Genomic DNA, 24,057 nt, shown 5'->3' on the forward strand with positions numbered 1-24,057 from the left:
CCTCCACGTTCATTGGCTCTTAGGCGGCTAATTCTGCCGACCTACAACCGTTCCTGCCTCCGCCGCCGCCATAGAGACCGGAACTAGGATTAGAGTCACCACGAGAACCATAGAGTACCCGAGAGGACGGGCAGAGGGAACTTGACTTTCACGAGGCTGTAGCATGGGCGGGCGGGCTACACGTCCGCGGTGGTGTCCTGGCCTGAAGAAAGGCACGGCCAAACGCCCGAGCCGGAGTTACCCGGCCATCCAAGGGCTTGGAAGGGGGCTCGTCGATACCTTAGCCCCAGGTAGAGAGAAGGCCTCCCACCTTCCCTGCTCGGAAGACGGTCCTTGTGACCTCAGACCATTACTGCGAATAGAGCCGTCTTCTACAATGGCCGTGTCCCCGCGGCACAGCCGAGGGTTCCTGAAACAGACTTAAATATATGCATTCAAAGAGTGTCAGTTTTTGGGCGGAGCAGTCACCTTGGAGGGACCACGCGGGCTCTCATGCGGTCCCGGCTCGGTATATTTAGGGCGGAGGGCGGAGGTATATTCCAGGAGTACCTGCTTTCCCATCCATCTTACCAACAGGCACATAAGGACCGTCTTGTTAAGTATTCACGTCTTTTTGTGTTGGCCACAAATCAGATTTAACTTCACGTCTACGGAGCAAACTAGGATTTTTTTTCTTGCATTTTATCCTTACACCAGCCACGTGAAATAGGGGTTACTATCTGCGTTTCACAATTGATTTATAATTGAGGTTGCCACATGCTGTAAGCTGAAATCCTCCACCTTCATTCCTTATTAAGCGTCTATGATCTGGGGGTGGACTAGTTCGCCAGTTTCTGCCTTCTTAAATTCAGTCTAGGATGAAGGTAGAAATTTAAACACCCAACACTCCAGTGCTGCAAAAGCACAAAACATTTTGGGAGTGGAGAAGGTGGAATGCTGATTCCAGGCACATGGAGGTTTTAGGTAAGGCCCACAGGCAAGATGGGTCTGAGAAAATGCAAGTAGAGTTGTCCAATAAAACTAGAAGACACTGGGTTATAGAGGTAGGCAGGGTCAAATTAGGGATATTTTATTGGAAATTTATCCTAAGAGCAATAGTGACAAGGGTAATTTAGAGTTGTAAGTAGGGAGTGACATTTTTTTTTTAATGGCTGCTGAGTGGAGAATGGGTTGTAGAAGGGCAGAACTGGAAGTAGGGAAAACAGGTAGGCCTGTCAATTCCACTTTAAAAGCCTCCCTGAATCAGTCCTAAGAATCTTTGATCTCTTAATTTCTACTGCTACTACTCTACTGTAGGCCATCATCATCTATTGCTTAGAGCAAAAGTAGGCAAACTTTTTCTGCAAGGGCCGGATAATAAATATTTTAAGCTTTGCAGGCCAGACAATCCTCTCTCAGCTACTCAGCTTTAGAGCCTGAAAGTAGCCATAGCCAATCAGTAAACAAATCTGTGATTAAAGAAAAACTTTATTTATGGACATTATAATTTGGATTTCGTATAATTTTTACAACACAAAATATTCTTTAGATTTTATCAGCTAAACATTTAAAAACTACTCTTATCTCGAGCCATTGAAAAATAGGGAGTGACCCTCTCCCTTCCTCTCTGAAATCAATAAAAATATATTTAAAAAAGGCCCTGACTGGTTTGGCTCAGTGGATAGAGCGTTGGCCTGCTGACTGAAGGGTCCCGGGTTCAAATCCGGTCAAGGGCATGTACCTTGGTTGTGGGCACATCCCAAGTAGGGGGCGTGCAGGAGGCGGCTGATCGATGTTTCTCATCATAGATGTTTCTAACTATCCCTCTCTGAAAAAAATCAGTAAAAATATATTAAAAAAATATATATATATATGGAAAAATAGTGAGATAGATGGCCTGCCCACTGGCATAGAGCACTGCTGTGACCTCCTGGCCACTCTCTCTCTTACTCTAATATTCCCCACCACAACACCCAGAGTGTTCTTTAGAAAACCTCTATTTGATTATGACAGTCTTATTTAAAAATCTATCAAAATTCCTTAATATGGTTTATAGGACTGCCCAGGACTTCTCTAAATTTGCCTCCCACTCTTTCACATTCCTTGTCCAACCTTCCAAGTGATCATTTAGCCATTGCTTCCTTTGGATTATCACTTATTTCCCTCTACTTGTAACACTCTGCCTTTCTCCCTTCTTTTCCTTTGCCTGCTTAACTGTTCATCCTTTAGGACTTGTCTCAAATGTCACTAGGTTAAGAGACCCTCCTAACACTTCTTAAACAAAGATTTAATACTAATTAAATCTTCCCAGCCAGACTATGAATTCCTTTAGCATCTAGCATAATACCTGAGACAGAGTATCTTAATAAATTTGTTAAATGAATGAGATAGTGTAGAAAGTGGATTGGAGAATGAGGTACTGGCAGCAGAGAGGTCATCTGCAGCTGTGCCAATATTCCAGATGAAAAAGGCTTGCAGCAACAATGTGTATGGAGAGAAGTAGGTGGATTCTAGAGTTCCTATTCCTCTATTTCAGCTCTAGGTGACCTTTGACTGCTAAAAAAAAAAAGTTTCCTCAAAAGGCAGTTCTGCCAACACTGAGGACATTTAAAGGTCCTATAGGCTTGAGAGTTTTCCCAAAGTGGAGTTACAAAGACAGAACAATTGCAGCAGCACCTCTGAGAATATATGAACAACCTTCCCTATATAACAGGTTTGAAGAGATGGCTTCTCAAGCAGAAATACAAATTCTGTAACATTTGCCTTTAAAATGTTACTTAACAGTATCATTACATACTCATCCAATCACTTCACTAAGCTCTCTTATGATCAGTGGACATAAAGATGTGCTATTTCCTACTAGTTTTCTTGTAGCCACCTCTTCACCACTGCAGAAGTGGCTCTGAAGCACTGGATGACATACCATTGATGCCAAAATGCATCTCCTATTCCTGGGTGGGAGTTCTCCACTCTAGAGTTCTGCTAGACCCCCTCCCACCCTGAGAGTTCACACTGCCCAGCATGGTGATCACAGTTCAGACAACTCCAGTGCCTACCTTTAAGTGATGTGAAAGGCAAGAAAAGGGGTTCATTCCAAGAATCTCCTTTGCAAAATAACTTTCACCTTGTCCCCCATCTCTTAACGACTCTGGCCCAAGGACAGTTCCCTCTTCCTAGAAAGCCCTCTCCACCTTCATCTCCTAGCTAATTACAATCTGTCAATACTTACCTTGGATGTTATCTCTCTCTCACCCCCCGTCTCTCCACTCCTCTCCCATAGCATCTGGTACAGACCATTATCATTCATGCAATGAATGTTTATTGAGCACTTACTAAGTACTAGGTGCTGGGGACACAGCAGTAAACAAGTATTGACCAAATTTCCTGCCCTCATAAGGGGTCACATTCTAATAACACATTGTATCAAAACTGTGCCTATCTCCTGTCACAAGCACGGGACACATCTTACACATCACTGCAGCTCCAGTGCCCAGGGCAGAGACTGGCACAGAATGCAGGTACCAGGTATAACTGACTTACCTGAATGACCCATCACAAGAACATTAGCTCAGGATCTCAGCTGATCATTCTCCTTCCTATCTCTTTATAATCTACCCTATATAGTCACGTGATCACGGTTCTTTCTTCATTGTGTCCCATGAACCCCGTTTACTTAGCTGTAGAGTTGTGAATATCTATACTCTAGCTTCCTTGTCCTGCCAATACACTGAAATGGCACTTTTAACCAGGTTCTATTGTCATAGAGTTCAGCTCTCTGTTGCTGCCAATAGTTACGAGTCATCCTATCCAAGTTAGGAGAAAGTAGAAACGGGAGAACATAGACATTGCCTCATGAAAGGAACATCAGGGAAGTCTTTATCTCTTGAACATTATACTGTGGGAATTTTTTATATTGGGTTGTTTCCTTTTAAAACTAACATTTGCAAGGCCTGATGCTGTTGACAAGTTACCTTCATATCCACTCTCTTACTTGACCCTTTCAACAATGCTATGAAGTAGATAGGTATTATTACCCCCATTTTATAGGGATAATACTTCTCAAGACCTGAACTGTTTTTTATAAATGATCCAAAGTTCAAACCAAGATTTTTGACTAAATTATTCCCACTTTGTCATGATCAAGATACATTCTTCCCGATGGTCTGCCATCCAAAAATATCCCAAGTTAGTGATCCTCTTCCCACAGGCTTCGGAACTACCAAACTAAACCTACTGGGAACACCCTTGGAATACATTGGGGCTTTGCCTTCTTTGCTCAATCAGCTTGGACCTACGGAGGGGAATGCTATAAACGCTTATAAATTTGAGGCATCAACTATATATAGCAAGGGCGTGGCTCTGGTCAACACTGGCCTTGCAGTTGGAGAACCAGGTCCACACTGGCCTAAAGCTAAGTTGTGAGGAGATGGGGCTATCATTACAACAACACACATACTAAAAAAACAAACAAACAAAAAAATAACTTTATTTACAGTTGAAAAACATGGAAAATCCTGGGTTCTGAATTGTGATACTTCCAAGGTTTCTTGATCAAACAGGGCAACAGCAGGCCAGGAAGCAAACACAGGGGCCAATCCAGATTTTCCTACTCATGAGCATCACCCAGAGCAAGGGCAGGCCTACAATGGCAGATACATGGAGGTCTGTAAGGGATGGAAGAGATTAGCAGCTCAGATGATTGGAAGGGGACTTTCCATAAGACAACATTCCCACCTATTCTCTACACTCCTGATCCTCTTCGCAAAAGTGTAAAACCGGTCTGATTCTTGCCATAGGCCAGACCTTTGGTTCTCCAGAGCAAAGTTGAAAGTAAAAAAAAAAAAAAATTATATTACACAAGAACCAAGAAGAAACCAACATATACTGCCAAGTATATTATCTCATTATTTACCCTTTACAACTCTGTGCAATATACATTATAAATTAAGCAAAGGAGAAAACTAGGGTCCCAAGCAGTTCAATGGCTTGATAGTGATGGGGGTTCCTGATGTACTGGTACCAAAGCACGTGTCTTTTGCCAGACCTGTAGCACTCTGTGGAGCTGTAGAACAAAGAGCAAACCTCCTTACTTTTGGGTTTTGGTCCCAGGGTTATACAGAAAGGAAATTGCACTCCCTCTGTTTATGGCCTTTTAGTTAGTTGTACTAAAAGAACAGGGTGAGTTCACTTTGACACTACTCTCCCCTCTCCCCAAATGTGGCCACACACATCCCGTCCGGAGGACAGGGAGTCCTGGTGTCATACTACAGGCTCAAAGAGTAGTTTATGGGCCCTAATGCAGAACGTACAAAAATGTATAAATGCACTTATAAGTTGCATTGTGCTCCAGGACCCAAGCTCTATCATAGACCAGGCACTGGGTCAGTCAGCATGGTCCATGCCTCAAGGAGTTCTCAATCTAGAGAAAAACCAAACACATTTGTGTTAAATGTTGTAATAGACTCTATTTAAATAGAGAGATGAACCAAGTACTAGGAGCTCACAGGAGGGGATCACTGACTGCCTAGACCAGGGAAAAGGAGATGGAGGGACCAGGGAATGATTCAAATTGATGTTAGTCACATGCTCCTGGGGAGGGGCCAGGAGGAAGTAGGATTAGTTAAACCACATATATACAGTATGTATTTATTATAAGACTAGTAGCCCATTTGCAGGAAGAATCCTGCAAGCAGCCGCTGTGGCCGCTTGCGCTGCCCCTGCCGCCGTTGCAGCCGCTGCGCCTGTACCCGTGCGCCCCTGCTTCCCAGCCCGCTCTGCCCCGCTCCGCCCCGCCCACACTTTCCCTCTGGCAGCCACCTTGTTTTCCGCTTTTCCTCCCTCTTCCTCTAAGTTGTCTTCAGTCTTCACTCCTCCTTCCCTCAGTGTATGCAAATTAACCACCATCTTTGTTGGGTAATTTTCATACTCGCCCTGATTGGCTGGTGGGCGTGTCTCTGGCTTATGGGAGTGGCTTGGGCATAGCGAAGGTGCAGTCAATTTGCATATTACTATTTTATTAGGTAGGATATGTGCTTAATATAGGAAATTCAAGCATCTACAGGACAATATAAATTGAAAAAGTCTCTTTGCTATCTCTACAGAGGTAACCATTATTAATAGTTGGCTACATATCACTACAGAAATTTCTGAAATAGTTATTCAAAATAAATAGTAGTATGGTTTATATAATAGACTATTTCTTGATGTTGTCACATAATTTACCTTAAAAATCTTGCCAACATATTCAGATCTACCGCTTTCTATAAGACCTGGTTCCAACACAGGGAGCTTTGCTTTTGTATAGCCGTGCACCACACAACACTCCGGTCAACAATGGACCGCATGCATGATGGCAGTCCCATAAGATTTTAACAGAGCTGACAAATTCCTGTATCTAGTGATGTCGTAGCCACTATAACTTTGTAGTGCAAAGCATTACGTGTTGATGCTGCTGCTGGTGTAAACAAATGTACCGCACTGCCAGTCACACGAAAGTACAGCACATACAATGATATACAATGATAATAACAATAAATGACTATGGTTTATGTATTTACTATACTGTAGTTTTATTGCTATTTTAGAGTGTACTCTACTTAGGAAAGTTTGCTGTAAAACAGTGTGCTGTGCTTCACCAGCAGCATCTCATGCTTACCACATCTCCTGATGGCATCATTCTCTTGTGCTTGATTTAATCTCATATTGTTTTAGAGATTTAGTGTAGCCTACGTGTGGAGCGTTTGTGATGTCTACAGTAGTACACAGTAATGTCCTAGGCCGTCACATGCCTCACACTCACTCACTGGCTCACCCAGAGCAACTTCCAGTCCTGCAAGCTCCACTCACGGTCAGTGCCCTGTACAGCTGTACCATTTTTAATCTTTTACACCATATTTTTACTATGCCTTTTCTATGCTTAGATATGTTTGATACACAAATACTTATCATTGTGTTACAATTGCCTATAGCATTCAGCACAATAACATGCTGTACAGGTCTGCAGTCAAGAACCATGGGCTATACAGCCTACGTGTATAGTAGGTATTATCACCTAGGATTGTGTAAGTGCGCTCTGTGATGTTTGCACAACAGAACTGCCTAATGACACATTTCTTATGTATCCTTGTTGTTAAGCGCCTGTGGCTGTACTGGAGTGCCCTGGAATGGAGCCAGATGTTCTCCTCTTCCCTCCCTTTTTAGCTGGCAGGGTTTCTGACTTTCAGGGCAGGGGACAAACCGTGTCACACACCCAGCAGGAACACAAATATTTGTTGCCAAATCTCTAGTGCTTCCAAGACCTATATTTTCATGCGGAACCTCCTCTCTCTTGCCTGGACTACAGCAGTGGATTCATCACTGCCCTCTACCCCATCCTCCACATTGCTGCTAGAATCAACTTCTAACTAAGAAAATGCAATCACAATGTTCTCCTGCTCAAAATCCTTTAGTGGCTCCCATTGATTTGGTTCTTTTTGCAAAGTCAGGCCCCCTTCTGAGAATTTCAGGAGCACAACGGACTCTCACCCAGGAAGAAAGAAAAAAAAAAGCACATAATGCCTGAAGCCCATCCCCACCCTCAGGATAACATATGAACTCTCAGCCTACACTGGTTCTCACAACTGGCCCTGGTCTCTGCCAACTTCACCTCTTACTGTTTGCTTTTCCTATCTTCCTGCTTTGGCCATATTGAATTTGCAGTCTCCCACACACTGTCTGCTGTTTCCTGCTCCTGTGCTTTGCTCATGCTGTTCCTCTGCTTGGAATGCCCTCCCCAGTTTCAGCCACCTGACAGGTTCTTATTCTTTCTTGTACTCAGTGGAAGCATCACCTCTTCTGCAGTCTTCACAACCATGCCAGGCAGACACAGGCCGTCACACTTTCCTCACTTTGTCCTAGAGCCTCCAGTCCAGTGCTTTATTGTATTGTAACCGTCAGTTTCCCAAGACACTGCGAGTTCCCTGAAGGCAGGAACTGGGCTTTTCAAATTTGTAGCCTTATATGCAGTATGGGACCTGTCTTCTTTGGAAACTTTTTTTTCAATTACAGTTGACAAACAATATTATATTAGCTCCAGGTATATGGCATAATGATTAGACATTTATATACCTTAGGAAGTGATCCCCAGTATGGGACCTATTTTAATTAATTAGTGCTGATTTGTACAATGAAGGACCAGCGAATGTGCCACCAACATGTCTTTCATAACCTTTCTCTGCAGGCATGTATCACTTCTACAGGACATCTCAGAACGGGGAGCAGTGTTTCCTAAATCTATTATTCCAAATAGCACTTTCACAACTACTACCGTATCCACTATCCACAGGTATGATTAATTTCCAACCTAAGCACTATTTGAACTTCAATGCCTCATTATAAGCTATAATAATTATAAAATTACTAGAGGCTCAGTGCACGAAATTCATGCACGGGGGGGGGGGGGAGGGGGAAGGGCGGAGGATCCCCTCAGCCCAGTCTGCATCCTCTCCAATCCAGGACCCCTTGGGGGCAGTCGGACATCCCTCTCACAATCCTGGGCCACTGGCTCCTAATTGCTCACCTACCTGCCGGCCTGGTCGACCCCCAACTGCCCCCTTCTGCCGACCTGGTCAGCCCCAACTGCCCCCCTGCCGGCTTAGTCACCCCTCACTGGCTGCCCACCCCCACCAGCCTGGTAGCCCCCAACTGCCCCGCCTGCCAGCCTGGTCACCCCCAACTGCCACCCCCTGGTCGCCCCTCAAGGCCTGCCCCCCCACCGGCCTGGTCATCCCACGCAGCCTGCTGTTCAGTCATTTGGTCATCCCTCACTAACCGCCCTGCTGGCCTGGTCGTAGGCAGACATCTTGTGAGGGTTAATTTGCATATTACCTCTTTATTATATAGGATATGTTGTGCTAATTATATATTTTTTACTCACATGCAAATATTAAAAGACTTTCATTCCAGCACCACTGAAAGCGGCATTACCCACATTCCTCTGATAAGCATTTGAAATGCTTGTTACAAACATAGAATCCTGGGTCCCACCTTAAACTAACTCACTCAAACTCTCCAGAAGGAGGGACCTGGGAATTAGTAGGTTTTTCAAATGCCCCTAAGTGATTCTTCTCTGTAGGGGAGTTTGGGAAACAATGAAGTAAAGTAAGTTCTCTACTGCTTGCCCAGGTTGGAGGAGCACAGGGAGATGAGCAGCAATTCAGACTAGCAAGATTGCCAGAACCAACAGCCACTCCCTTTTCCAAGAGACTCTCAGGCTTTCAAAACACAGGTTCCACCAGCCCCTATGTGATTATAAGTAGCAAAGAACACAGTTTGGACTATGACAGGAGAATCGTGAGGGCCATGATTCACCTATGTATCTATGTATCAAATTGATCATAAAAAGCTTTCACAGGACCACAAGATAAAACCAAGGTTTCTACATCTAAAGCTGTACAGAAAACTTCACTTTCACTAAAATCAAACTCAGAATCTAAGGCAAAATACAAGAGAGCTCTAAAACAAAGTGTTTCAGAAGCAACCAATGAGTGCATAAATAAATGGAACAACAAATTGATGTTGCTCTCTGTCTCTCTGCCTCTCTCTCTCTCTCTCTCTGTCTCAATAAGTAAAAAATAAAATAAAAATGAAACAATTATTCAAAAAAATATTCAGATGTAATAAAAAATAGGTAGGTAGATAGATAGATAGATAGATATAGGTGAGCAGAGCAACAAATCGACATTTTTCTCTTTCTTCCTCTCTCTAAAAAATCAATTAAAAATCTTATAAAAGATTAAATAAAATTAAAAAGTAAGTCTCTCAGTCACATTAGCCACATTTCAAGTGTTCAATTGTCACATGTGGCTGGAAGCTACCATTAACAGTACAATTGGAAAACATTTCCCCCATCACAGAAAGGAATGTCTCCTGGACAATACTGGTCGAGAGGGCCTCTGGAACAGCAAATCACGCCATGGAATCCGTTCTGCTTGGGTTGCAGGCTGAGAAGAGGGGCTTTCAGGGGGCAAAGGTTTACATGATCTTTGCTAATAGTGGGTGAGGAGGGGAGGGTTGACGATTACCACCCTCAGAAATAAAACTCCCAACAAGGATTTCTACTAACTTTCTATAAGAGACTCAGAAAATATAGAAAAGAGGCCCCAAACATAAAGAATTTCTAAACTTTATTCTTTTTATCTTCTGTCCTCTGGTGTATGATAAGTGGTCAATCTTTAGAAGGATAAGGACCTCAACTTTAGTTACAGCAAAGAAATGAAGGGGAAAGGGAGGAAATGGCCAGCAGCTATTTAAGGGGAATACAGGTTGTGCCCTAGGGGCCCCCAGTCCTGGCAGAAAGGAAAGCTCAGGTGACAACTGGGCATGAGAGGGGACCATCTGGCTGGATGAGAGAGAAGTCCATGTGCAGCTTCCAGCACACACTTGTGCATTCCTGCCTTAGCATTTGCTTACACCAGTTCCCTACCCGAAATGCCTGACATTCTCTGTCCCTATTAACTCACGTAACAACATTTTACTGAATGCCTGTAAATACTACATACTGTGAACACAAAGTCACAGACAGAGATATAAACAGTCATTAAAGTGGTCTGGAATTTGACTAGATCCCCATTTTGGAAAAAGGCGGAATTCAGAAAAATAAATTCTAGATAATTTTCTAAGTATACAAATAGAACTAAAAAAATATTAGAAAAAAATACAGAAGACATTAGGATCTGAGGTAATAAGGACCTTCTTAAATAAGATAAAACACAAAAGCCGTAAGGGAAAGACTGATAATTTGACCTCATCAAAATTTAGAACTTCTGTTTAACAAAGGATATAACCAAAGTTAAGATAAGCCACACACTGCCCATTTTTTCTTAAAATATATTCTGGAGAAAATAGTCACAACATATAAAGAACTAAGACTTGGAATGAATTACTTTCAAATCATTAAGAAAGAAGAAAAATAAACTATATGCTACAACCATCTTACAGAATGTTATGGCAGTTTTGTTTTTTTAAATGAAGTAGTTTTACTTGAACAGAAGAAGTCTTCAGACATAATGCCAAATGGAAAAACAATGATGAACAATATAGTATGATGCCATTTTAGAAAAACAAAATCTCCCAAAATTAGATAGGCAAAGAAAAGGCCCTGATGGATACACATCAAACTGATAAAGAAGTTACCTCTGGGAGAGGAGTGGGATTGGGGCTGGGGTAGTAAAAGGGGAGTTGGGGACTTTAACTTTTGTGTGAAAATTTTTACAAGATTATATAATGTTACTTAATAACCAACCAAATGAAATATGTGAACCTTGATTGGATGAATTTTCCTACAGGTATAAAAGTTACATTGTGAGTAACTGGGGGAGTTTGAACAGGTATATTAGATATTATTGTGGTTATGTAGGTTGTTCTTGTTTTCAGCAGTTGCTTACTGAAGTATTTATGGGTAAAGTGTCAAGAAGTCTTCAATTTTCAAATGCGGAGAAATGAAGGAAGGAAAGCAGCAGAGAGGAGGAGATGGAATGGGAACATGAGGGGAGGAGAGAGGGAAAGAAAAAATCAAATGTCAAAGCAAAATGATAAAATAAGAATGTTAATCATTGATGAATCTAGGTGAAAGGTATATGAGTGTTGAATGTACTATTCTTCCAGCTTTGCTGCAGGTTTAAAAATGAGAGAGAGAGAGAGAGAGAGAGAGAGAGAGAGAGACCTCAGCATTTTAGCTGAAAGGGATCAATTTCTCCCTTGAATTCTTATGACACTTAGCAATGTCACTCATATTACTAGTGATCACCTCTCAGAATGTGTCTTCTTCCCTGTAAGCTCCTGAAAGGTAGAGGCCTCTTTCAATTCTTTGCACTCCTCTGCATGCCTAGCATGATGCCAGCACAGAGCTGGCAGTGGCAAGAATGGGTAGGAGTTGAGGTTGGGAAATGTGTCATGTTTATCTGTGAAGCTGGCAAATACAAAGTCAGGACCTGAATTGCCCATCAGTTCTGATGAGAAGCATGACAGGTCTGTCTCCTGGCCACTTAGGCTGACCCAGCAGGGAGTCACCCAGAGCTGGTGCCAGATCTTTCTAGTAGGACTACAGTCTGAGAACGCTATCAGAAACTGCCTTATGGCTTTTAGTTTGATACTTTGTAAACTACAAAGTGGTAGAAAAGGAAAGTGCTCTAATAACCCTTTCTCTTTTGTCCTTACAGTGACCACAGGAGAGAGGATTATCTCCATTTGACAGATGAGGAAACAGGCTCAGAGAAGGGAAGTGACTTCTGCTAGGTCACCCAGAGAGGAAATGGGCTCAATCCCATGTCTTCAAGTCTAAGGTTCTCTCTGTTCGACCAAGCTGCCTTCTCTGGGGTGACTCCAAACCAGGAAGAGAAAGACACACTTACCGGATTCCGTCTTGTTCTGGATTACATCTCCCCACACTGTGAGATCACCACAGGCAACTTGGGCTTATTGTTGGGGCCTGTGGGAACATTCTAAGACAGAAAGCACAGCGGAGATTCAGACACTCACCAAACATTTACTGATGTCTGCCAGCCCCTGTGCTAAGGACTGAGGGCTCAGAGACGGACATGACAACAGTCCATGTCCTAAGAGATAGGTAAAGTATATAATACAGATAAAAAATAAAACTGTACATTTAAAATATATCAAGTCTATGATATGTAATAAGTTATAAGAAAGTGTATACAGAGCAGAGGAAGCAATTAAATGTTGTTTAAAGAGGTCAGGGAAGGATTCACAGAACAGGGGATTATCTGACCTGGACCAAGACGGATAAATGGGAAGAAGGAAAAGAAAGGAGAAGAGCATTCCAGGTAAAGGAAACAGCATGACAAAGGCTCAGGGGCAAGAAGGAAAAGGAGGCAGGGATGTATGGCACATTTAGAGGAAAGCTCAAGTAGCCTAATGTGACTGGAACATGGAGGTGGCAGTGGCAGAAGGGCCGTGGAGAGAGAGCAGGGACGAGGTCAGGCGGGATCTTGAATGCAGTGCCGAGTAGGATTTTATCAAGTAGGTGAAGGGGCCACCACAGCCCAAATCGCAGTGTGCAGTAAAGCGGCTAATTATAGGCCAAAAGCACTTGGGAGGCATGTAGTCTCTCCTCCCTTCCCTTGAGGAAGTCCATGCAATAGAGGCAGTGGATGAAGACTGGGCCTAACAAACTGAAGTCACTCAGAATTCTCTAGCTCTTGATACTAGTCAGGTAGTACTAGACCAGAATGGCTGAGGAAGAGGAAACCAAAACAGGACTTACCTCAATCTTTCTCATCACTAGAAGTCCATCAATGATTTTTCCTGTAGGAAGAGTATGAACTGGATTTTACTATTCTCATTTGCATAGCATTTTCCAGTTTCCAGTGCCCCTTCTCACACCACTGTCTCATTTGAACCCCATACCAATTTCAGGAAATTGAGATTCAATGGAGGTGAAATGACTTACCCAAGGTCACAGATAGTAAGCAGCAGAATTAGGGCTCAAACTTAGATCTGAGCGATTGCAAAGCTCCACTGCACCATGCTGCCTGTGTAGTATTTCTTAAACGCTACCATCCAGGGGTTTTCCCCTCAGACATACATATCACCCAAGTGGCTATAGACTTTATCAAGTGGCCCCTTTGTCCTTTCACACATCCCCCCCACCTCCCACTTCCACTTTCCCTACTACTGCACAGAGAGCAGTTAAACAAGTCAAGACCTCTGGGTATGAGAGTGCGGGGACTGGCTCTTTTGGAAGTCCCACTTTGGGTGAAGGAGACCAGGACCATAGGACAGGAGTAGCACTCACCAAACACTACGTGCTTCCCATCCAGCCAATCACACTTAGAGCAGGTGATGAAGAACTGGCAGCCGTTTGTACTGGGACCGCTGTTTGCCTGATGGAAACCAAACATACTTGCCATGCTAGCTGAAGGGCAAGATTCCCCAAAGAGCCTGTGGCTCTGATTGCTCCACACTTTCTTTCAGCAAAAGTGACTGAGCATTTATGAGCCAGGGTCTGAGCTAGGATATAGAAATGAGGAGGCTACACATCTCTGCCCTCAAGGAACTAGATCCATGAATAAATGTACTTTTCCCCTATAGTATGAATTTTTATAATGGGAACAACTGTTTACGGGACCTGACTTGCTCTATTTAGTCCAATACTAGTTATAATGGAATTATAGTTATAAATTAGCAACTAGGTGAGAAAAGGTCTATTGTCTAAGCCATAAACTGTTTTGTCTGAATGGTTTTTCTATAACAATGGTAATTTAAAAATGTTAAGAAAGTGCACTAAGTTGTCATTCCTATGCTAGAAAAAAAGATGTTTGCTTTTTTACCAATACATCCCAAATCCTGTATTATTGAATTTTGAGGAAAAGTGTTTTTTAAAATAGAGAATTTGAAGCTCTCTAGCCATATCCTTCCAATTTTCCTCCCTTAAAATTGTTTTTACATCATTATATTTAACTAGAGGCCCGGAGCATGAAATTTGTGCATGGGAGGGGTCCCCTCAGACCGGCCTGCACCCTCTCGCAATCTGGGATCGCTGGCCCCTAACCCCTCTGCCTGCCTGTCTGATCGCCCCTAACCCCTCTGCCTGCCTGTCTGATTGCCCCTAATTGCTCGCCTGCCTGCCTGATCGCCTCTAACTGCCTCTGTCTCAGCCTCTGTGGCTTCACCCGGAAGGATGTCCAGAATGACATCCAGAAGGTTGTTTGGCTCTCCAGTCTAATTAGCATATTATGCTTTTATTATTATAGTCTAGAGGCCTGATGCATGAAAATTCGTGCAAGAGTAGGCCTTCCTTCCCCTGGCTGCCAGCACTGGCTTCCCTCCGGCACCTGGGACCCAGGCTGGCTTCCCTCAGGCCACCTGCAGGCACCCAGGACCCGGGCTGGCTTCCCTCTGGCCCTGGCTTCATCAGGAAGGACATCTGATCTAATTAGCATATTACCCTTTTATTATTATAGATAACACATTATAAAGAGACATTTGACTGTCATATAAAGTGTACTTTTGTCCATTATATATTGATCCCCCCTAAACTGCCTTTAATATGCTAAATTCAGACTTTTGTATTATCAGCAAACCCAAGTTAAGTTTCAGCAGCACTGTCTTACAACAGTGTCTGTGTAACTATGAATATATTATCGCATACTTCCCTTATTTTGGAAAAAAAATGAATAGAAAATGGAAAACTGAAAGTACTAGTACTATTAAAAGCATAGGTCTCATAAAACTACTACTGCCCAGCCAGCATGGCTCAGTAGGTGAGCTTTGACCTATGAACCAGGAGGTCATGGTTTGATTCCCAATCAGGGCATATGCCCAGGTTTTGGGCTCGATTTCAGTGTGCGGCATGCAGGAGGCAGCCAATCAATTATTCTCTCTCGTCATTGATGTTTCTATCTCCTTCTCCCTCTCCCTCTCTCTCTGGAATCAATTAAAAAAAATAACACAAAAAAACTACTAGTGTGCAAAAACTGTACATTATTAGATAGATAACTAGACTTAATCAGATATTCAACTTAAATTGGTTGATTCTGTGTTCAACTGTAAAGGAATAAAAATGTTTATGAAATAGTAAAAAAACATTAAAGACATTGTCTAAGGGTAAGCTCTAATTAGAGATTTCATATTACACTTTAGAAATTCCCCATGTAAGATGAGGTTAGTTTTTTTGTATATGTATTCAGAAACATCTCATCTGAAAATAAAGCACTATCTGAGACAGTCAGAGTGATGAGGGATAGGCTTCCCAGGGATCCAGAATCATTCTTTCATTCTATCTACTATACTTATCTATTTATCTACCATCCATCCATCCATCCAATCAATTTTGCTGCTCTATGTCTAAACATTTATTAGGAAGCAGGCAGGCAAACAGTCATATAACATGTTTTTATAGCTCAGGGGACACTCTCTGCCTATAGCCATTTCTTTATTCATTCTTCAAGGCAGTATAACTAATTGGTTTAGAGAATCAGCTCTGTCTGGAACCCTGGAATCATATGACCTTGCTTGAATCCCAGCTCTACCCCTGACTGTGACTTAGTTTAGTGATATAATATCTCTGTGCCTCAGTTTCTTCATTTGTACCTATCTTAGAGATGTTGAGAAGATTAAAATAAATTAATGCAATTAAGATGCTTGTTGAGTAAGTGCTCAATAAACATTAGTCATTATTCTGATTATCTTCCACTCACTAATTAAAATCTGCTCAACACCTTTCTGTATCAGGTAGAAGGCTTAGAGATCAATGGGACCCAGTCCCTGCCCTTGAGAAACTCAGGATTTAGTGGAAGATAGAAGCAAAAACAATTATGCTACAAGATATGTGGCAGGCCCTGGCCAGTGTGGCTTAGTTGGAACATTGTCCTGCATATGGAAAGATCTCAGGTTCAATTCCTGGTCAGACACATACCCAGGTTGCAGTCGGGGCACATAGTGGGAGACAATCGATGGATGTTTCTCTCTCACATCAATGTTTCTCTCTCTCAAAACCAATGAATATATTCTTGGGTGAGGATTTTTAAAAAAATGTATGTGGCAGCACAACTCAACCAATGTAAGCCTGAAGGGCGCATAGACCAGGACTTCCTTCCATTTTCCTGACTCTTCCATAGATGCTAACATAGTGGCATGCACTTAGAGGGGTTCTAATCCTAGGGAAGATCCAAGCCACTTCTCTACTCCTCACATGCACTTGCCCAGCCTGGCTTTCCTAAAAGGGGGCTTGTATATTGTTTGCTGTGCTAGTCTCCCTCAGCTCCTGACTGGCTTCTCTGCCCCCGCCCCATTCCCACCTGCCACTCACACTGCAGCTAGGGTTTTTGATCTAAAACACAAAGTTGACCAACTCTCCTCAAAAAAAGTGTATGGCTCTCCATAACCTATGAAAGAAAGTCCACACACCTCATCCTTATTCTGCCACTTGAAGCCCATCAAGAGCCAGATAACCTGCCTCTGCAGTGGTCTCTAATGGCCACTGTGTCCATCATTCGCATCCTGTTTTCAGCACCTTCCTCACTTTCTGTCCCTTGACTATGTCTCATGTCATCTGGTATAGAACTCTTTCAAGAACACAAATGTCCCCTCCTCTGTGAAGCAGCCTTGCCCAACCCCCAGCAGCAATTATTCTCATTCCTTGGGGCTCTCATGGGATTTTTACATGCAGTAAGGTGCCCTTACCTTAATACATTGATGGCATGGATTACACTATACTAGACTTATCATTTTGCATGTGTGAAGCCATTAGATGTTAAGTGACACAAAGGCAGGGATCAGATCTTATGCCTTACCATGAAGCCTGAAACAGAGTGGATATCGACAAATCTTTACTTGAATGCCTGAGTAGATGAGTGGCAGAGCAGGCAAGCAGGGCAGAGAATGTGCATGTAAATATTGGGTCTAGGGGATTAAGAGTTGGGACATTGACAGAGGGAAATGGGTAATGAGCAGGGAGGAGGGAGAAGGTAGGAGAGTGAGAGAGAAACAAAGTGGGAGGGTAAGGGAAAAGGAGGAGTGAAGGGTGAATAAGGGGAAATGAAGGGGGAATGAGCATGAATGAGAGTGAGCAGGGGTAGGGTACATGAGGGGTTTCAAGTGAGGTGGGCAGGGGGACTGTGAAAGCGGAGTGACATATGTGAGTGAGTGTTATATGTGGGGAGGGAATGCAAGGACAAGGGAGGAGGAGTGGTGAGCAAGGAGAGGTAAGTGAATGAAAGAGAGTGACCAGCCAGTAGGCAGTGTGAGTGAATGGCACTGAGAGTCTTGGCAAGCTGAGCAATGAGGGAGTGAACACTGGATCTTGAAAGCACAACTGGATGCATTCTGAGCAGCAAGGCTAAATGCCCAGCCACATGCTTTGACTCAAACAAAAGGCCATGTGGCTCAGTTGGTTGAGCATCAACCCATGCACCAAGAGGTTGCCAGTTCAATTCCCGGTCAGGGCACATGCCCAGGTTGTAGGCTTGATCCCCGTTGGGAATCATACAGGAGGCAGCTGATCGATGCTTCTCTCTCATCGATGTTTCTCTCTCCCTTCCTCTCTTTCAGGAAATCAATAAAAACATTAAAAAAAAAAAAGGAAGGAAACACATAGCAGAGTTCAGTTTCACTTCCCCAGCCCAACAAAATCAAACCAGACTGATGAAAAAAGTAGGCATGACAGAGGTAAATCCTGGGTTGAGCAAGAAAAGAAAAGCATTTGCTTCCATTTAAAGAGATAGCACTGAGCCTCAAGAGGGGCCCAGAAACCAGCTGGCTATAAATCTAACCCAAAATCTTGATTGGACCTCACTTACCATGGAAAGCAGGCCTGGAGCTGAGTGTCTAAGTTTAAAATTTTCATCTGCAAATGGCCCCCGGTAAATACTGGCAACTCCAGTACCATCTCCCTGAGCAAACAGAAGGGAAGTGTTAGCAACTTGTAAGTGTTGGGCCCCCCAGAGGCTGGAAAAAGATAGCTGCTGCACCTAGATGGCCACTTTGGGAGCCACACCTCTTTGTTCCTATCCTGCAATCAAAGCAAGCCCCTTTCAAGGCACCTGCAGCCCACAAACTGGTCAGGCCTTCTCACAGATTGGGTAAAAGCAGTCACAGCTGGGCCTCTAGAAAGATAGGTGGCTCTGAGCAATTGCTTCTCTCTGATACTCAGCCTTCTGGCTGACCAACTATTGTCTAATCCTGGGGCTATCAGCAAGTGATTGGATGTGCCTAGCAATGACCAGTAAAAAGTTGGTCCTGTCCCTGCTAGGCCAATATGGCAATATAGGAGCTTATGGTAAGAAAGGAAAAAGGCAGAATAGCTTCGCAGCATTTCTTACCAGCTAACAAAAAAAAGTACATGGCCACTCTAAGTCCTACTACCATCAGTAGTGGCCAAGGGTTGCAAACTTAATTGCCTATGGAGCAGGTTACATAAATAAGGGAAGCAGATGGTAGGGACTATGGTAAAATGGCAAGGACACACCTTGCCTAAAAGGAGCAGTTATTTAATTCCAACCAATTGTCACTGCACGAGAAACACAAGCCTAGTACATTTTCCATTATTTAGAGAGAAAACCAAACTCCAGAATTTTTTGATAAAATTTACCAATTTTACAACATCATACAGATAAAACATATCTGAAAGCCTGATTTTCCCTAAAATCTGCCACTTTGTAACTTTCCCTAGATAGGAAAGAGAGAGATCTTTAAAAACTCATAAGTCAATAAATAAGTATACATGTGAAAGAGAAAGAATGTCTCCCAGATCCAAGAAAACAGCAACATGGCTACTTAAATGATACTAATAAGAAAGACCATGTATAGAAGTGGGTGGGTTTGGACAAAAGTAGGTTTAAGATAGAAAAAATGGCTCTGGCTGGTGTGGTTCAGTTGGTTGAGCGTCAACCCATGAACCAAAAGACTGCCGGTTGGATTCCTAGTCAGGGCATGTACCTAGTTACGGGCTCCAGTGGGGGCGTGCAGAAGGCAGCTGATTGATGTTTCTATCTCACATCAATATTTCTCTCTCTCTCTCCTCCCTCCCTTCTTCTCTAAAATGAATAAAAACTTTTTTTTTTTAAAGAAAAAGAAAAAATGTGGTTTATACAGCAACCTCTAAGGTCAGGGGGAGGGTAGAAGACTTAATATGGGGAACACACACACACTCTTTCACAAGAAAGTCATGCTTAATAGAGAAGGACTATTCCATTGGGCTCTCCCAGTGATTAGAGGAAACAACCCTCCAGAATTACCTACCTCTCCTGCTGATTCCTTGTCCACTAATCAACTTCTAATTAAAAACTCAGCTTTCCAGGCACTGTGATGCCAGAAGTGGAAGGGAAAATGGGACATAAGCATTTAGCTCACTGGAAAGGGACTTACTACTATTTTAAAATATATATATATTTTATTGATTTTTTACAGAGAGGAAGGGAGAGGGATAGAGAGCTAGAAACATCGATGAGAATCATCGACCAGCTGCCTCCTGCACACCCCCTACCAGGGATGTGCCCGCAGCCAATGTACATGCCCTTGACCGAAATCGAACCTGGGACCTTTCAGTCCGCAGACCGACGCTCTATCCATTGAGCCAAACCGGTTTTGGCGACTTACTACTATTTTTAAAATATATATTTTTATTGATTTCAGAGAAGGGAGAGGGAGAGAGATACAGAAACATGAATAATGAGAATCATCAATCAGCTGCCTCCTGCATGCCTCACATTGCAGATGGAGCCCGAAACCCGGGCATGTGCCCTGACATCGAACCATGAACCCCTGGTTCATAGGTCAAAGCTCAACACTAAGCCACGCCAGCTGGGCGGGACTTACTACTACTTAGTTAAAACAAATTGCATCTGATTCCTAGCTAAGTTTCATGTAATTAATTAATTTGGATCTGTCCTGGATCCTCTACAGGTTTGCTGGGAAAGTTCAGTTTCTGGCTCTAAAAGTGCTGATCAAAGTCTGTCATCTAATGGTACAGTGAGTAGTAAGTAGTAGCCAGCAACATCCAAGGGCATTCCCATCCCCATTCCCCCATCCCCACCTCCTCATCAAGCCTGGCTATTGTTCTCAAGCCTTAAGACTGAGTTCCGGTAGTAAAAACAGTAGACCTAGCAATAACAAAAAACAAAACACCAAAAACAAAACAAGTGTATAAGTCCTTGATAGGAAAGAACAGTACTTACATTAACAAAATCTCCACCCTGAATCATGAAATCCTTTATGACTCTGAAACAGAGAACAAAAGATTCTGAGTAAGACTCAGGTTTAGAAAAACATGACTTAAAAAAAAAGAAAAGAAAAAGAAAAACACTGAGTTGGTCATTGTAATTTAAATTAATCAATCCTTGAGTTCTCAAAAACATTGCTTCTCAATATCTAAGAATTATCCTACGGTTTTTATTTTCCTCTAAAGAGACTAATCCCCCAAGGAAGTAATCCTAAAAGCCCCCAGGATGTTTGCCATGGGCCTTACCTGTGGAAAGTGCTTCCTTTGTATCCTATAGGAACCCCATCTTTTCTATAACCAAAAAGAAAGATTGGGAATGACGTCAGGTACCCATAGGCCTTTCCAGCTTACCACACATTTGAACCAAAGGGACTCTCCTAAAGATGGTAGGGACCAGAGAGAGAAAGGCAAATGAACTGAAGATAGACCCGCGGGGTATTACCTTCAATTACTGTCACCAGCAATCATTCAAGGCCTTCGTGGTTCCCCAATACCCTCACTGCAGCCCCAGGACACCCCTCAGGAGCAAGCAGATAAGTCAACCACGTCTGAGACTGACCTGAATTCCCCAGTGCAGAACTGCCTGAAAGGGAAAAGAGTGAAGGGCTCAGTCACCATGACATCACAGCTGTGAGCGCCCCTCACCTCCGGAGGGGAGAGCACAGACACTGTCACCAGCGAGCCCACCGATCGGCCAGCCAGACGTGCAGACCCCCAGACGTACAGATTAACAACATAAATTGACAGGGGACAGTCAAAACGAAGGCTGCTCAGGCAGAGTGCTGCCCAGAGGAATCAGATCTACTCCGCAGGCCGAGTTCTGGTTCGGTTTACCAGGCGGAGCTTGGAGTATATCCTCACCTAAAGTTCTCCGCTGTCTTAGGCACAACGTCTGCAAAGAGTTCGATCTTCATTCGGCCAACTTCCTGCAACCGGCGGGAGACGGTCAGAAAGCCCAGTCCAAACCGGGAAGGCCTCACGGAGCAGGGACCACGAAGGGCTGACCCCTCCCTCCCTCCCCCCAGGTACCGGATCTCTCCGCCTCCTTAGCCTATCTTTCCGTTCCGCCCAGACCTACCTACCACACGCGGGGCGCTAGGGAGGGCAAGACTCGTCCTCCTCCCCTCACCACGCCCCGCAGTTCGGAAGGCTCTGGTACAAATTCACTGTCTGGTTTCCCGAGCCCGCTATCCCTAGGCGGGTGAGTTCTGCCTGCCTAGCCCGGTGCAGTTTCCCTTCGGCGAAGGGCGGGTGGCTCCCTGGACCTCACCTGGCCGCCAATGCTGACATCGAAGAACACCACGGGGTTGACAGGGCTTGAATTTGCCACCGCCATGGCTCTGACCCGGAAGCAGAAGTCGGGAGCATGGGCTTCCGGGGAATCTAATCCCAGGACCGCGGGTTTGGTATCCCGCGCAAGCGCGGGAAGAGCCGCTGGAGACTAGGCCCCGCCCCCTGGAGCCCCGCCCCCGCCGCGGAGGACTCCTTGGTTTCCTCTCGGAAACTGGGTGATGCTGCGGTGGCGGGGCGTTCATTCGGTCCTGACCTTGAGACTTCCACTATCTCTTAGCTCACTTGACTCTTCCCAGAGACGGGAACGAGGAACGGGGTGGGGAGAGAGGGGGACGCGGGTGCAAATGGAGGAGGTAAGAAGAGGAGGAATGCCTGGGCCTTTTTTTGCTCAAAGTCGGCGGGCATCCCAGGCGGGCATCCCACTCACATGGCTACAGATTATTCTCGCTCAGGCTAGCGAGTTTGGACTTGGCAGTCTTCAGGGTCTTTATCAGCCCTTGCAGCTAAGATGTCGGCACCACCGCACATGCTGCTTCTTCCTGCCCACTACTCTGTCGGCCCCCGGAAGGCAGAAACTCTGTTCATCCTCAGCACTTAGAACAGCCAGGCAAGCAAGGTGTGCTTAGCAAATACTCAGCCCTTCCTTGAAGTCAGTAAACTAGAATTTTTGTTCCCAGTTTTACCACAGCTTCCATTTTTGTCACCTCCAATTCATTTCCAGCAGAGTAGCTAGAGCTTTTAAAATAAGCCTGCTAAATCACTCCTGGCTTCCCGTATTTAGACTAAAATCCAATTCCTTGCATACAAAGGCCTACATTAGATTATCTGGCTGCCACCGACTGGGCCTCATTTTGTATTACTTGCCCGCAGTTACTATACTCTGGCCTTTCTGTTCCTCAAGGTAATGGGGTGGATACAGTCATTCCCGGCTTATCTTGAGTTTTCACCTTCCTACTTTCAGTTATTTGCTGTCAACTACAGTCTGACAGTTGATCTGATAACCAAGACACTTATTAAGTGACTAATGGGCAGGTAGTATATACAGTGTGACTCATAAATTAAAAATAGTAAATGAGCCTTGCCTGGTTTGGCTCAGTGGATAGAGCGTTGGCCTGTGGACTGGGAGATCCCAGGTTCAACTCCAGTCAAGTGCACATGCCCAGATTGCAGGCTTGATCAATGATTCTCATCATTGATGTTTCTATCTCTCCCTCTTCCTTCCTCTCTGAAATCAATAAAAATATATTTAAAAAAAATACTAGCCGAAACCGGTTTGGCTCAGTGGATACAGCGACAGCCTGTGGACTGAATGGTCCCAGGTTCGATTCCGATCAAGGGCACATACATTGGTTGCGGGCACATCCCCAGTGGGGGGTGTGCAGGAGGCAGCTGATCGATGTTTCTCTCTCATGGATGTTTCTAGCTCTCTATCCCTCTCCCTTCCTCTCTATAAAAAAATCAATAAAATATATTTAAAAAATAGTAAATGAAAAATTCCAGAAATAAGCAATTCATAAGGTTTTCTTTTGTTTGTTTTGTTGTGGGTTTTTTATTGTTTTTGTTTTTTTGGTTAATCCTCATCCAAGGATATTTTTTCCATTGATTTTTTTTAGAGAGAATGGAGGGAAGTAGGGAGGGAAAAGGGAGGAGGAGGAGGAGGAAGAGAGAGAGAGAGAGAGAAACACTGATGTGAGGGAGACACATCAATTGGTTGCCTCCCACACATGTACACATGTCCCAGCCAGACTGAGCCTACAACCAAGGTACATGCCCTTGACTGAGAATTGAACCTGTGACCCTTCAGTGTGCAGGCTGGTGCTCTAACCACTGAGCCAAATCCGCCAGGGCTTCATAAATTTTAAATTGCATGCTTGGATGTGAATCATTGCTTTGTGCAGTGTATTCACCCTGTATATGCTACCTGCCTATTAGTCATTTAGTAGGTGTCTGGGTATCAGATCAACTGTCAAGGAATCCCAGTGCTTGTGTTCAAGCTATATCACAAGGCATATGCCATTCACCCTACTTCATCTCATCATGTAGGCATTGTATCATCTCACATCATCACA

The 24,057-nt window shown here is 43.9% G+C and overlaps 1 protein-coding gene and 1 long non-coding RNA gene across 4 annotated transcripts; one reads left to right on the top strand and one right to left on the bottom strand.

Annotated features, from left to right (window-relative positions):
• Positions 1 to 26: 26 nt before the first annotated feature.
• LOC114235057 (uncharacterized) lies at positions 27 to 21,637 on the top strand. The gene is made up of 4 exons (XR_008556887.1): positions 27 to 290; positions 8,198 to 8,302; positions 12,177 to 12,583; positions 21,579 to 21,637. It is a non-coding gene; the product is annotated as an uncharacterized LOC114235057 (long non-coding RNA).
• Positions 4,450 to 22,078, bottom strand: PPIH (peptidylprolyl isomerase H). Of its 3 annotated transcripts, XM_028160240.2 has the most exons (10): positions 21,966 to 22,076; positions 21,557 to 21,621; positions 21,255 to 21,278; positions 20,942 to 20,986; positions 20,652 to 20,694; positions 18,276 to 18,368; positions 13,772 to 13,859; positions 13,241 to 13,281; positions 12,369 to 12,458; positions 4,450 to 4,643 (listed from the first exon to the last, which is right to left on the bottom strand). In XM_028160240.2, the coding sequence occupies exons 1-9, from the start codon at positions 22,029 to 22,031 to the stop codon at positions 12,390 to 12,392; spliced, it is 534 nt and encodes a 177-aa protein (XP_028016041.1). In that variant the 5' UTR covers positions 22,032 to 22,076; the 3' UTR covers positions 4,450 to 4,643; positions 12,369 to 12,389. The 3 variants fall into 3 exon arrangements, with proteins under 3 accessions (XP_028016041.1, XP_028016047.1, XP_028016046.1); XM_028160246.2 differs by lacking the exon at positions 18,276 to 18,368 and having other exon boundaries at positions 21,966 to 22,078; XM_028160245.2 differs by lacking the exon at positions 20,942 to 20,986 and having other exon boundaries at positions 21,966 to 22,077.
• Between the last annotated feature and the right edge of the window lie 1,979 nt (positions 22,079 to 24,057).

This window comes from Eptesicus fuscus, chromosome 9, assembly GCF_027574615.1.
Source record: "Eptesicus fuscus isolate TK198812 chromosome 9, DD_ASM_mEF_20220401, whole genome shotgun sequence".
In the NCBI taxonomy this organism is placed as follows: domain Eukaryota; kingdom Metazoa; phylum Chordata; class Mammalia; order Chiroptera; family Vespertilionidae; genus Eptesicus; species Eptesicus fuscus.